At 35.7% G+C, this 13,174-nt stretch overlaps 1 protein-coding gene across 1 annotated transcript in view; it reads left to right on the forward strand.

Moving 5' to 3' along the window:
- Positions 1-2,883: 2,883 nt before the first annotated feature.
- The window catches only part of LOC148949030 (uncharacterized), a 387,072-nt gene continuing 376,781 nt past the window's right edge, over positions 2,884-13,174 (forward strand). The window contains exons 1-2 of the mRNA XM_089095093.1: positions 2,884-3,009; positions 7,761-7,904. Of these exons, the coding sequence (XP_088951219.1) occupies positions 2,884-3,009; positions 7,761-7,904 (270 nt within the window). The remainder of the gene's footprint in view (positions 3,010-7,760; positions 7,905-13,174) is intronic.

Genomic DNA, 13,174 nt, shown 5'->3' on the forward strand with positions numbered 1-13,174 from the left:
CTGTCCAGATTGCGAGAATTGACAATTAAGAAATGATAAACGTAGTTCTCCAAATCTGTTTCTGCAGCAAATCTGTTTCTGCACCACCCATTTACAATTTTTGGGTTCAATTTATAATTGAATCCAGGTTCGCTGTCAAGATTGCGAGAATTGACAAGTAAGAAATGATAAACGTATTTCACTAAATCTATTTCTGCAACAAAAGGGGAGCTCTCAATGTACACCACCCATTTGTAATTTTGGGTTCAATCTATAATTGAACCAAGGTTTGCTGTCAAGATAGCAAGAATTGACTAGTAAGAAATGATAGATGTATTTCTCTGAATTTATTTCTGCAACAAGAGGAGAATTGTCGTCGTACACCACTCATATTGCAGACGTAGTACAAAACTGTTCCTCAGAAGGTTGGGAGGATTTGGGGTATTTGTAAATTTTTAAACTTCCACATGCATTTATCAAGCTATTTTTGCACCAAAAGTACAAAAAATTTGTGACAATACTGGATTTTAAATTGGAGAGGGATCCTTTGAAGTAGTCACAAGGGGAGGAGGTGGACGGTCGAAAATTATTTTTTTAAATGCGATAGTTGTTTTTAAGCTGATAATGTTTTTGATGGTTGTCAATATTAAAGAATTAGAAGATTGTTACTGAAAGTCACTTTTTTTTCTTTTTTTTGTAAAAAGTGCGCCACATTATAGCAAAAATACCAGATGTTTCTATCAATAATATTTTTCTCCACGAAGCCTATGAGATGTTTTTCGGCTACATCATTTGGCATAGATGTAAAAGCTATAGACAGAGAACTTCTTCACTAAAATTTTCCAAACAACTTGGGAAACGGGTAGTTTGATAGTAATGCAAACGTATTTATGAACGGTATGATTTTACCCTACCTGGCTATCGATGTTATCATTTAATTTTACTTCAATTTTCAACTAATGCGTAATAAATAATCTAAATGATGAAATTATATTCAGTAAATCCGCCCTAATTTAATTGAAAGCGTCTTTTAAAAACTGACGATGTTGAAAGAAAGTATTGTTAGCAGATAATTTGAAAAAGAAAATAAGGTCCTATTTTCGGAGGACAGATTACATTATTTGAGAATTTCTCAGATAAGCTAAAGGCATTTTAACATGAAAATCAATCTCTACGCTCAATCCGAAAATATCAAAAACTATCAAACGGAACTTTTTTTATTATATGATGTAAAGGCATTTCAATTTAACAGTTAATATTGATATTTTACAGTTGATTAAGTCAACTTTAATTTTTCAGTTGACTTTTCAGTTGACTTATCCAGACAAAAGTGCATACACAATCAAGGGAGAGGGGGTGTGTTCGGGCCTGGATTCCTCTTGAAAATTGGCACTTTTTTATATATTTCTGTATCAATTTCTGCCTAGTTCTTTAAATTCGTATTTTAAAATCTCCCCCACCCAACCCGAGATTAATTCCTTTATAAGTGACTGTATTTATTTATATTACATGATCTCAAGCTTAAATTACCATTCAGCTGATATCAAGCTGGTGTACACCATTCACCATTCAGCTGAATGGTGAATGAAGGAAAACAAGTTTCACTTTGGTCCTTATACGAACGTATTTAATATGAACATATAAAGCAAAACATTCTAATAATATAAAATAAATTGGCCGTTCTTTTGAAAGGTTTAATTGGGGCTAGCAGTTCGGCTGATCAAATTAAACCTTTCACAAATACGTTCCTTTGCTCATGGGGACTTGAAATATGCCTAACCTTACATTCACTTTACAATATTTCTTCCAGGATTATGCGGTGTTTTTTTTGTATATTTAATATTGGCCAAATGACTTTTGAACATTAAACTGTGAACTACTTGTTTAACGTATTTTATCTGGTTATTAGTAGCATATTTTGAATTAGTTCACTTTTCAGTAGCGTGGACTTCATTGACAAAAGTAACTTATTTTCGTAAAACGTACTTGGTTGCATGATTTCTTGTGTTAGTGTTAGATATGTTTAACCTGTCGCCCCTTAACGTATATTAGCTGGTTCTAGACCTATTCATCGAAGCCAGCATCGAAGTTTAATTTGTTTGAATATTTTCGAAATTTCATTAAGGCTAGCCAATTAGAGAGCTTCGTCTTGAATCCTTATTTCCATGGAAAAAATTATATTCCAAACTTGAAAGTAGCTACCACCATCTAGTGGCTATTTAAAACCAATTTTGGCTGATCAGACTCTAGAAAGCAACTTATTTTATCCAGCTGTAGGAAAACGCTAAAAGTAAGGACACTTTGTTGCTAGAGTCCAAATATCAACTCAACTACATTGAGAAACCTGAGCTTTTTGTAGGTTTTCCATCCGCTGAAGGTACATGATTAGCTAAATGGGTGTTCCGTCACAGGTATTGGCAACATGAGGTTTCGGAAGATATATTCGATGTTTTCCAGAGAGATTGCCTAAGGATAGTTCTATTTACTCTTTTCACTCTCCATATTGATGATTGCTCATTCTTTGATGGCTGCAAAGAGTAAAAATTGACTCTTAACCACGCCAGACCAAATATCATCTGGTTTTCTCCCCTAAAGCGAGACCTCGAGTCCCCCTAGGGTCATTTCCAATCCCTGACAATCCTAACTCTTGCAGCAATGTGCCTGTTTGGATGCGATAGCGAAAGTGTCAAAACTTTCTATCTAACTTATGCAAGACCGCAACTAGAATACGTTGCGCTTGTTGGGGGAATATTTGTCCAGAATACCAGCTACTTATGCGACAAAATTGTAGCTATTCAAAAAAGAGCGGTAGCAATTATAACCGGAAGTACAGTAATAGATCATGTCCAAACACTGGGAAATCTAAGGGTGGAATCATTATGAGATAGGCGTGACTGCTTAATAATGTCTTTTGGGAAAATGGTGCTTTGCTTCACCTCAGCACCACCACATCTTTCCACAAGATGCTATAGTGAATACCCGAACCAGGCCGAAGATGAAACTAGACCCCCTAAAACTCAAGATAAATTGGTATCAAAAATCATTCGTCCCTTATTTTGTGGAAGTGTATAACAAGTTGTAGTTATTTAATTATTTGGTACTGGTGCATTATATGGTCACTTCTAAAAAGTCAAGTTTGGCTAATGTTAATGAAATAAAAATAGGATGAATATATAAGAGTTTAGAAACAAATTTGGGCTATATATTTGCACATTAGAGGGGGGTTGGTGGTAAAGCATTGCATATATTAAATACGTAACCTAATCTAACCTAACCGAACGTAACCTGGGTACCTTCCCCCCCCCTAAACTCCAAAAACAATAGTTTAAATATTGTAAACGCAATGAAAACTACTCTGCATTCCATTTCTTAATAGCGGTCTCTTTGAAAATAACCGATGTCTGGCGGGTTTCGTCTGTCATTGCATAACTGGTTTCCTTGCATAGTATATAAGAGTGACCATCTAATGCATTAGTACCAATTATTTATATACATATATTTTTTTTTGTTTAGATAAGTAAACTAGGCTTTTGTTAGCCTTGTAAACTAGAGTGTATGTCTAAATAAACTTAAGTCTAAGCGGAAGCATGTCAGACAAAAATCTGTACAAAAAAGTAGTTCGATCTCATTTATAGGACTATAATAAACAAATGTTTAAAATGGCTAGGTCATGTTTTACGGCTGAAGGATGATAGATTCAAAGATACTTCTCGGACATCTATATAGCGAAAAGAAGGTCGTCGCCAAATTAGATGGCAGGTTTTGACCTGATTGAAATGAAGAGGAAGGTACATAACTTTGCTGGCCTCGGGTAGCTTGATGCTACAATGAATCATAAATAGTAGCAGTAATAGCATTAGCAAAAGACTGTGCGAATATAAAGAATATAACGACAATATCAGGTATGTTTTGCCCATCAAGAAAAGACGAATGGAGATCGCTACGTTTAAGGTCAAAAGACATCAAAACGGATATGGGTTATGTTACGACTGCCAAAGGGTACTTATATTTCAAAGAATATATATATATATATATATATATATATATATATATATATATATATATATATATATATATATATATATATATATATATATATATATATATATATATATATATATATATATATATATATATATATATATATATATATATATATATATATATATATATATATATATAGATATTTAGAAATATAGATATTTCAAAGAAAACGGGTTGGTTACTCAAAACGCAAGGTTATGTGGCAAAAAAAGACAATAGAAGAAAAAAGGCCATAAATAATTCAAAACAAGATCCAAAACCACTGAATCTGATGAATAAAATACATGCGCGTAATAAACATGAAGAAAAGAGACTAAGAAAAAGAGTTATAAAAACTATTCCTAAAAAATATTCCTACTAATTCGCTGAACCACAGATGCAGTTAACATGCAGTTAAACCCACAGACTTTACGAATATTTGAGTTGTCTGGTTCTCTAGAACTAGTTCCCCAAGCATGTTTTGTGAAATTTAAAGATGACAATGTAAGCTCATGGTCACTGCACTTGTTCCCCCCCATCCACTAGCGGATCAAGGGAGCCGGGGGACCCCCAAGATTTTTTCTGGCGCCCTCTTTCTCTGTTTTTGTTTTCACTCTGTTTTAGAAGAAATTTGGTCAATTATTGGCACCTCTGTCACTTTGCCCCCCCCCTCCCAAGATTTTGCTCATTGGCACCCTTGTCACATTGGGCCTCCTCCTAAATCAACCCCTGCCCCCACCCCACTGTAGGGCTGTTTCGTGTTATAAAAACTTACACCTCCTGTTTTCTTTTTTTTTTCTTTTAGTTTATGCCCCTTTTACCCCGTTAATACCCCGTTTTAAAATGTTTTTTCTCTACTTTGTCTTTTCTTATTTCTATTATAAATACCGACTCACAAAACGCAGATATTGGTTTATTAGCAGATAGTGATATTATTACAGATAGTTATGGGAGAAACAAAGTTAAAGTCTTGTTTGTGACACAGGATGTTGTTCATTCATTTCTAAATCTTGGAATATCTAAAAAGTGAAAAGCCCTAGAAAATCCTTTACTACAGCTTAAAAAGGTTCTTGTATACGGCAATTCAATGTTTATCATTAATTCAATTCTGGTAAATTATTATTTGGACTTGAAATCAAGTGAGATTACAGCCTTATCTTCCCCCCTACGACAATGTACTTAAGCTCACTTCAACTGTGAATTTTTGATCTTTCTGATGGTTTTCTTAGCGATGTTGCAGGGGGACCTCTGAGAAAAATATTCCTTGGGAAACCGTGTGGTACCTGTATGATATTAAATAAAAAAACAAGTTTTTTTTTTTACTGAACGTAGGGAGCGATATTAAAACTTAAAACGAACAAAAATTATTCCGTATATGATAGGGGCTGTCCCCTCCACAACGTCTCGCTCTTTACACTAAAATTTTTTATTGTTTTAAAATATAGTTGTGAGAAAGAGGCAACCTTTAGCGTAAAGAGCAAGCTGTTAAGGAGGGGACAGCCCCTTTCATATACGGAATAATCTCTGTTCCTTTTAAGTTTTAATGTCGCTCCTTACTTTCAGTTAAAAAAAAAACTTGTACTATATATTTAATTTCTGAACGTTTTTGAACTAATGCAAGTTTTGGTTTTCGCTCACCGTACATGAATAATTAAAACGGAATTTGCATATTAATTTTACTTTTATTTGGTTAAATGGCTTTCTCGAAATTTTATTTACGAACGTTTTGATTAGTAATAAATATACATAATTTACGAATTAACTTAGGTAACGAACTTCTATACTTGTATATTTTTATTATGTATATTAGGGGGTTTGCCCCCTATTCGAATACCTCGCTCTTTATCCTTTTTTCGAATTCTTTAAGAATGACCCCTTAATCACAAAGGCCGTTAATTAGAATAAATAGCTCTTATGAAAGTACTAAAAAAGCTTAAGCGTAAAGAACAAGGTATTGACTAAGGGGCGAACCCAATCATATACGTAATAGTTTCTGTTTGCTTTAAGTTTTGATGTTGAAAAGTTTTCAGTTGAAAAGTTTTTCAGTTGAAAACTTGTTTTTTTTATTTAATTTCTGATTGTTTTTTAAATAATGCAGGGAAATCCGGCACCCCCTTCATAGCAATGTCCCTTCCCCCATGAAAACTTCCTCCATGGAAAGATCCTCTCACGTATCCCCCGACCCCCCCCCCCCACTACCAGAAAAAATCCCCCTGAAAGCGTCTGTATACTTCCCAATAACCAATACTAATGTAAACATTGAGCAAAGTTCATAACTTGCAGCCCTTCCCACGGGGACTGCGGGGGATTAAGTCATCGTCAAAGACATAGCTATTATATTTTTCGACCCTTTTGAACAAAATGGCTATCTCAGAATTTTGATCGGGCGACTTTGGGAGAAAAATGAGCGTGGGAGGGGGCCTAGTTGCCCTCCCTTTTTTGGTCACTTAAAAAGAGTACTAGAACTTTTGATTTCCGTTCGAATGAGCCCTCCCGCGATATTCTAGGATCACTGGGTCGATACGATCACCCCTAGGGAAAACAAATCAACAAATAAACATACATCCGTGATCTTTCTTCTGGAAAAATAATACAAAATTCCACATTTGTATAGATAGGAGCTTGAAACCTCTACAGTAGGGTCCTGATACGCTGAATCTGATGGCGTGATTTTCATTAAGGTTCTATGACTTTTAGGGAGTGTTTTGCCCTTTTTTCAAAAATAAGGCAAAATCTCTCAGGCACGTAAGTTTTGATGGGTAAGACTAAACTTGATGAAACTTATATATTTGAAATCAGCATAAAAATCTGATTCTTGTGATGCATCTATTGGTATCAAAGTTCCTTTTTTTAGAGTATCGGTTACTATTGAGCCGGGTCGCTCCTTACTTACAGCTCGTTACTACGAACTGTTTGATAAAACAAAACAATGCAGATTGAATTAATTGAATGTTGGTGACAAAGAGATTATTAAAGAAATTATTGCACGAGTTTTACTGCCAAGTTTTACAGCGTAAAATCTGCATAATCAGCATAAAAATCTGATTCTTTTCATGTATCGATTGACTTCAAAATTCCGTTTTTTAGAGTTTCGGTTACAGTTGAGCCGGGTCGCTCCTTACTTGTAGTTCGTTACCACGAACTGTAAAGCACAGCGGTCTGTATGCCTAATGTGTTAGGTACAAATATTCCACATATTATCTAGTAAGAATTGTTTTCTAAGTTCACACTGTCCAAATACTTTACCCCCCTTCCCCTAATGTGAAAATATATAGCCCAAATTATGTATTTTCCATCTATTCTGTCATTTCTCTTTGTCTTGTCTCACGCTAAGCTGAAATAAAATGACGAAAAAACGGTTCTATAAAGCGTCAATGAATGAACAACTTGAGCTTTATGGGATTTATCATACCAGTACCAGAAAAAGAATAGCATTGTAATATTCTGTATAGTACCCTTTCTTAAGAATGACCACAAATTATAATAGATGGCAGTGTTGTTTGGATTCTCTCCTCTTCTCCTTAATTTTTAATTTATGTGGCCCTCACAAGTTACGCTTGCATAAATGTATTAAGATGAAGGGGTGCAATTTTTCAGCTGAAGGAAAGTGCAGCTATAACTGATCTATTAAGATGGGTGTAATTTTTCAGCTGAAGGAGGGTGCAACTAAAAAAAAATTAAAGCGAGCTCTGCTATCTTTGAGTAACAATCCCGTCTTCCAAATAATTTGATTTTCCTTTTAATGTTTTGTCTTTCAGGTTGACGTTGGAGGGGAATGTGATTACTCGTATATTGTGCGGCTCGACCATGAAAGATTCGTAAATGTTTACAAAACAAGAAATGCATGTCCACAAGGAAAATTTACATCTCTTTATAATGGAATCCCATATAAAATGCACGATGTAAGTATTCTTGACTAAAACTGTGTCAGAGATTAATTTGGATTTGATTACTCAATCTGGGATTAATAAAAGTTCATTCAATTGAGTTTGATTTACCCAGTAGCGGATCCAGGGGGTGGGGGTAGGTGACGCCCCCACCTCTTGGCCTGGGCAAGAAGTTCTATCATTAGATTTTTGTGTATTGATATTGAGATCAACGCATGGATCGACGTATGTTTAAAAAAGATTTGACGACAGTTGATCTGCCTGCCTTAAGTCTTTAGGGAATTGCCTAGAATTTTTGGTGTCATGCGTGTCACCCGAACTTACAAGGCATTTTGTAGCTTGTCATCTCGTAAATCGTCGAAGCTTCAAAAAGTGCAGGTGTCAAAACTTTTTTTTTCAGTAACTTAAGTAAATTTCTTGAAATTATTGCAACAACAGACACACCTTAGGGTTAGTTGCGTTTCTAGAAGGGTTTGAAGAGTGTAAAATTTTGGATAATATTAACCAGTTATGATGTCGAAGCGAAGACAGCAGCCAACTCTATACAACCTCTTTGGTTCGGTAGCTAGGTGACTGGACGATCTACGTCTAACTGAAGACATAAATAACGAGAGTTACAATGTTGATAGTGATTCCAGCATTGTGGTAAATAGTGAAATTGGGGGTGATTCGTTAGCAGCAATTGAAACGTATAGCCCAAAGCCTAACACAAACGTTGAAAATATAAGCACTTTTCGCGAAAATGATATCGCAAGCCACATTGATAGAGTTGGAAAACAGAATGATCAAATAAGATGAGGGGCTTATTCTGTAAATATTATGTTTTGTTGAACGTCCGAGGGATCTGAGGCTCAAATATATCGTAACCGTTGGTAAAGAAGCTCCTTGTGACTTTTGCTGAGCTCCTGTGCTCCTGAGCTCCTGTGACTTCACTGGAAAAGACGGCAACTAGGTGTCTTGTAAAAATAATCAGCTGATTCAGTTGATGCAGGCAAAAATTTCGTTCTAAAATATAATCAACAACGTAGCCAATAAGTGCAGTAAAACAGAGCGAGATTGAAGCCAATTGTAGAATTAATCGTTTTCTTGGGTCGACAGAACATCGCTCCTCGTGGCCATAGAGATGATGGAGAATTATCGACAGAGAAGGACTCATTGAAAAACGAAAAGCACGGTTGAGAACTTTCAAATACCATTTGATTAGTGGTAACATAACTTTAACCAACATTTGGGAATCTTAGGTGCAAATGCTACTTATATTAAATAAAAAAAAACAAGTTTTTTTTAACTGAAAGTAAGGAGCGACATTAAAATGTAAAACGTACAGAAATTATTCCGTATATGTAAGGGGCTGTCCCCTCCTCAACGCCTCGTTCTTTACGCTAAAGTTTTTTATTGTTTAAAAAAATAAAGTTGTAAGATAGAGTCAAATTTTAGCGTAAAGAGCGAGGCTTCGAGGAGGGGACAGCCCCTTTAATATACGGAATAATTTCTGTTCGTTTTAAGTTTTAATGTCGCTCCTTACTTTCAGTTAAAAAAAAAAACTTTGTACTATTTATTTAATTTCTGAACGTTTTTGAATTAATGCAGGTTTTGATTTTGGCTCACCGTACATGAATAATTAAAACTAAATTTGCATATTAATTTTACTTTTCTTTGTTTAAATGGCTTTCTCGAAAGTTGTATAATTTTATTTACGAACGTTTTTATTAGTAATAAATATACGTAACTTACGAAGTAACTTAAGTAACGAAATTCTATATTCGTATATTTGTATTACGTATATTAGGGGTTCGCCCCCTAGTCAATACCCCGCTCTTTACGCTAAAGTTCAAATTTTGTTCCAATTCTTCAAGAATGACCCTTGAATCACAAAGGCCGTTAATTAGAATAAACAGCCCTTATGAAATTACAAAAAAATCTTTAGCGGAAAGAGCGAGGTATTGACTAGGGGGCTAACCCAATCATATACGTAATAATTTCTGTTCGTTTTAAGTTTTGAAGTGCTCCTTTCAGTTGAAAAACTTGTTTTTTTTATTCAATTTCTGATATTTTTTTAAATAATGCTGGGAAATCCAGTGCCCCCTTCATAGCATTGTCCCTTCCCCACTGAAAACTTCCGCCATGGAAAGATCCTCCCAAGTAACCCCCGACCCCCCCACTACCAGAAAAAATCCCCCCCTGAAAATGTATGTATACTTCCCAAAAACCAATACTATACGTTAACATTGGGCAAAGTTCATAGCTCGCAGCCCTACCCCTGAGGACCGTGGGGGATTAATCGTCCACAAAGACATAGTTATTATATTTTTCGACCATTCTGAACAAAATAGTTATCTCAAGCCATTCTGAACAAATGGCTGACCATGGGAGGAGGGCATAGTTGCCCTCCATTTTTTTGGTCACTTAAAAAGAGCACTAGAACTTTTAATTTCCGCGAATAAGGCCACCCGCGATATTCTAGGACCATTGGGTCGATACGATCAGCTCTGGGAAAAAAGAAAAAAAAAACAACAAATAAACACGCATCCGTGATCTTTCTTCTGGCAAAAAATACAAAATTCCACATTTGTGCAGATAGGAGCTTGAAACTTCTACTGTAGGGTTCTCTGATACGCTGAATCTGATGGTGTGATTTTAATTAAAGTTCTATGACTTTTAGGGGTGTTTCCCCCTTTTTTCGAAAATCAGCCAAATTTTCTCAACGTAACTTTTGATGGGTAGCACTAAACTTGATGAAACTTATATGTTTGAAATTAGCATAAAAATCTGATTCTTCTGATGTATCTATTGGTATCAAAATTCCGTTTATCTGCTACAATAGCACAGCAGATATAGCACAGCACAGCACTACTATATCTGCTACAATTACAATAGCACAAGACGTAAGGATTTCGATGGTTTTTAGACCTACACGAAACGTGTTACTCCGACAGCATCCGAAACTTCGAACCGATCATCAAAGGGGGAAAAGTTTGGAAATATAATGTTGGATTTTCATTGATATCTTGGGCTAGTCTTGGATAATTGCGCGGGCATTGGCACTGATGGATGCGCTATGATAGTTCCAGAACATTGTGGTGCTGTAAAAGAAGCTAAAAAAAAATGCACTGTGTTGCCCACGTCCCAACAATGCTCTAAATCTTTCTATGTCAAAGACGTCCTCTATCCAGAGTGTTAGAAACACCATCGGAACAGTAAAAGGAATAGTTGCCTGTTTGGTACTTCTGCAAGGCGCAATTATGTTTTAACCAGAGTGATGAAGCACAGCTAACAGGCATGTGTGAAACGCGCTGAACGAAAAGGCGCAATTACTCAAAACAGTTTGTGGTAGAGCTCCCTAGAACCATGGAAGCTCTTGATATCATCAGCATCTGTGCAGAATGCACAGCTGTAGTAAAAGCAAAATCCTTGTTGACTGCTGTCACATCCTCTGCTCTGATAGTAACCATTTAGACTCTTAGTAACATATCTGGAATGATTTTACCGCTCAGTTGGCTATTTCAGAAAAAGAGCTTGGACCTTACATCTGCAGACAGCCATATGAAGGACTTTATTACCCACCTGGATGTCAAGCGTTGGGGGATTGAAAGCGAGTCCAAAAAAATATTTGACGAGGCAACTAAAGTAGCAACCGAGCTAGTTATGGAAATAACAGTGCCTAGCATAGCGAAAAAGCTAACGAACCGGATTAATGTACCATTCAGTTCACACGAGGAATATTACAGACGGTCAGTTTTCGTTCCTTTGTTGGACACTATCATTTGGGACTTAGAAAGCCGTTTTTCTGTAGAAACCCTGGACACTTTTATGCTCAGTATGTTTTTGCCAATGAATTGTGTAGAAATGAGCAAACAGCAATTCGCTGATATGATTCATGACTTGTCAGTACAATACTGGTCAGTAATGGGTTTCCCCTCCCAATTGGTTTGTGAATCTACCCTGACTGGAGAAGCGACCACTTGGAAAACATAGTGGCTTCGTCTGAGAGCAAGGAATGCAGGTACAGGTACAATACCAGAAACAATAGGGGGAATTTTACAGAAACCCAACTGCGATGCTATTATTTCCTCGAATATTTCAGCGCTCTTGCAGATCCTCGTAACCCTACCTGTCAGTGTGGCGTCTGTCGAGCAAAATATTCTACCATAAGAAGCTTGAAAACGTGGCTAAGACATAAAATGACGGAGGGAAAAACTTATCAGACTTGCCCTTCTTCGTGTTTACCATGAAATTGTCGTAAGTGTAGAAAGTGTTATTGGTATATTTGCCAATATGGAAATAGGAGGCGAGACTTTGGTATATAATATTGATAGTGTTTCTATAAATGTAGTTTTGTGGATAGCTTTACAGAACCGACTGCTAAATGACGGAAAAAAGCAGAGACATGCAACTTTTAATATCGGTAAGGTACGTTAGGCTTAATTAAGAGTGGGAATTTTTCGTCACGAGCCGACCCCCCTAAATTTCTGTATCCGCTACTAACTAAACCTTAGGGGCTTTCAGATCAAATTAAAAAAAAACTATGTATTATAGCTATACAGCAGTAACAGTTTTATCTGTCTGTAGGATTCCTAATCTAATATTGGTCCATTTTCATACCAGAGAAATATCAAGAATTCCATCATTAGTCTTTTTTGGCTCATTATTTTATCCTATGCTACACTCAGGATTTTAATTTGGCTAGGGAGGAGGGGGGTCTGCTCCAGAAAATACTTTTTAAGTCCCTTTTTTCGTCAAGTATGTATTTTTTTGTATTTAAATTTTTGTATTTTACGGGCAGAAGGGTCAGAAAGCAGAAGAAATCAAACGTTCTGCTTTATCAATGTTCACTTCAAAAGTTTTTTTTTTTTTTTTTTTTTTTTTTTTTTTTTTTTTGCACTGCCAAAATATCTGCTTTTGTCTATTCGCCTCGTTTTTTACACTGGCTAAAAATCACCCCCGTTTTCGTGTTTGTCTTTTTTTTATTATTTTTTCTTTATATTTTCTAGTTTTCGTCAGACGTCATATACAGCCAGTATGGTCTTAGAACGTGTTTATATGAAACTTGTATAAACTTATAAAACTTATTTGTATGTAAAAAATATAAAACTGACTCGTTTGGAGTGATTTCTATTTTGCTATTCCAGTTTCTATATTTAAAAACCATACCCAAAGAGAACTCTACTTTAATTTCTTTTGTTTGTTTCTGTGAAATATGTGAAATTCTCTGTGATATTTTTTCCATTCTTTGTCAAAAAGTAATTTCATTTACAGGGGAAATTGGATGCCAGGATCCCCTAGGC

Source organism: Artemia sp. Qi Xiang Cuo, chromosome 9, assembly GCF_049724085.1.
Source record: "Artemia sp. Qi Xiang Cuo chromosome 9, ASM4972408v1, whole genome shotgun sequence".
NCBI classification, from domain to species: domain Eukaryota; kingdom Metazoa; phylum Arthropoda; class Branchiopoda; order Anostraca; family Artemiidae; genus Artemia; species Artemia sp. Qi Xiang Cuo.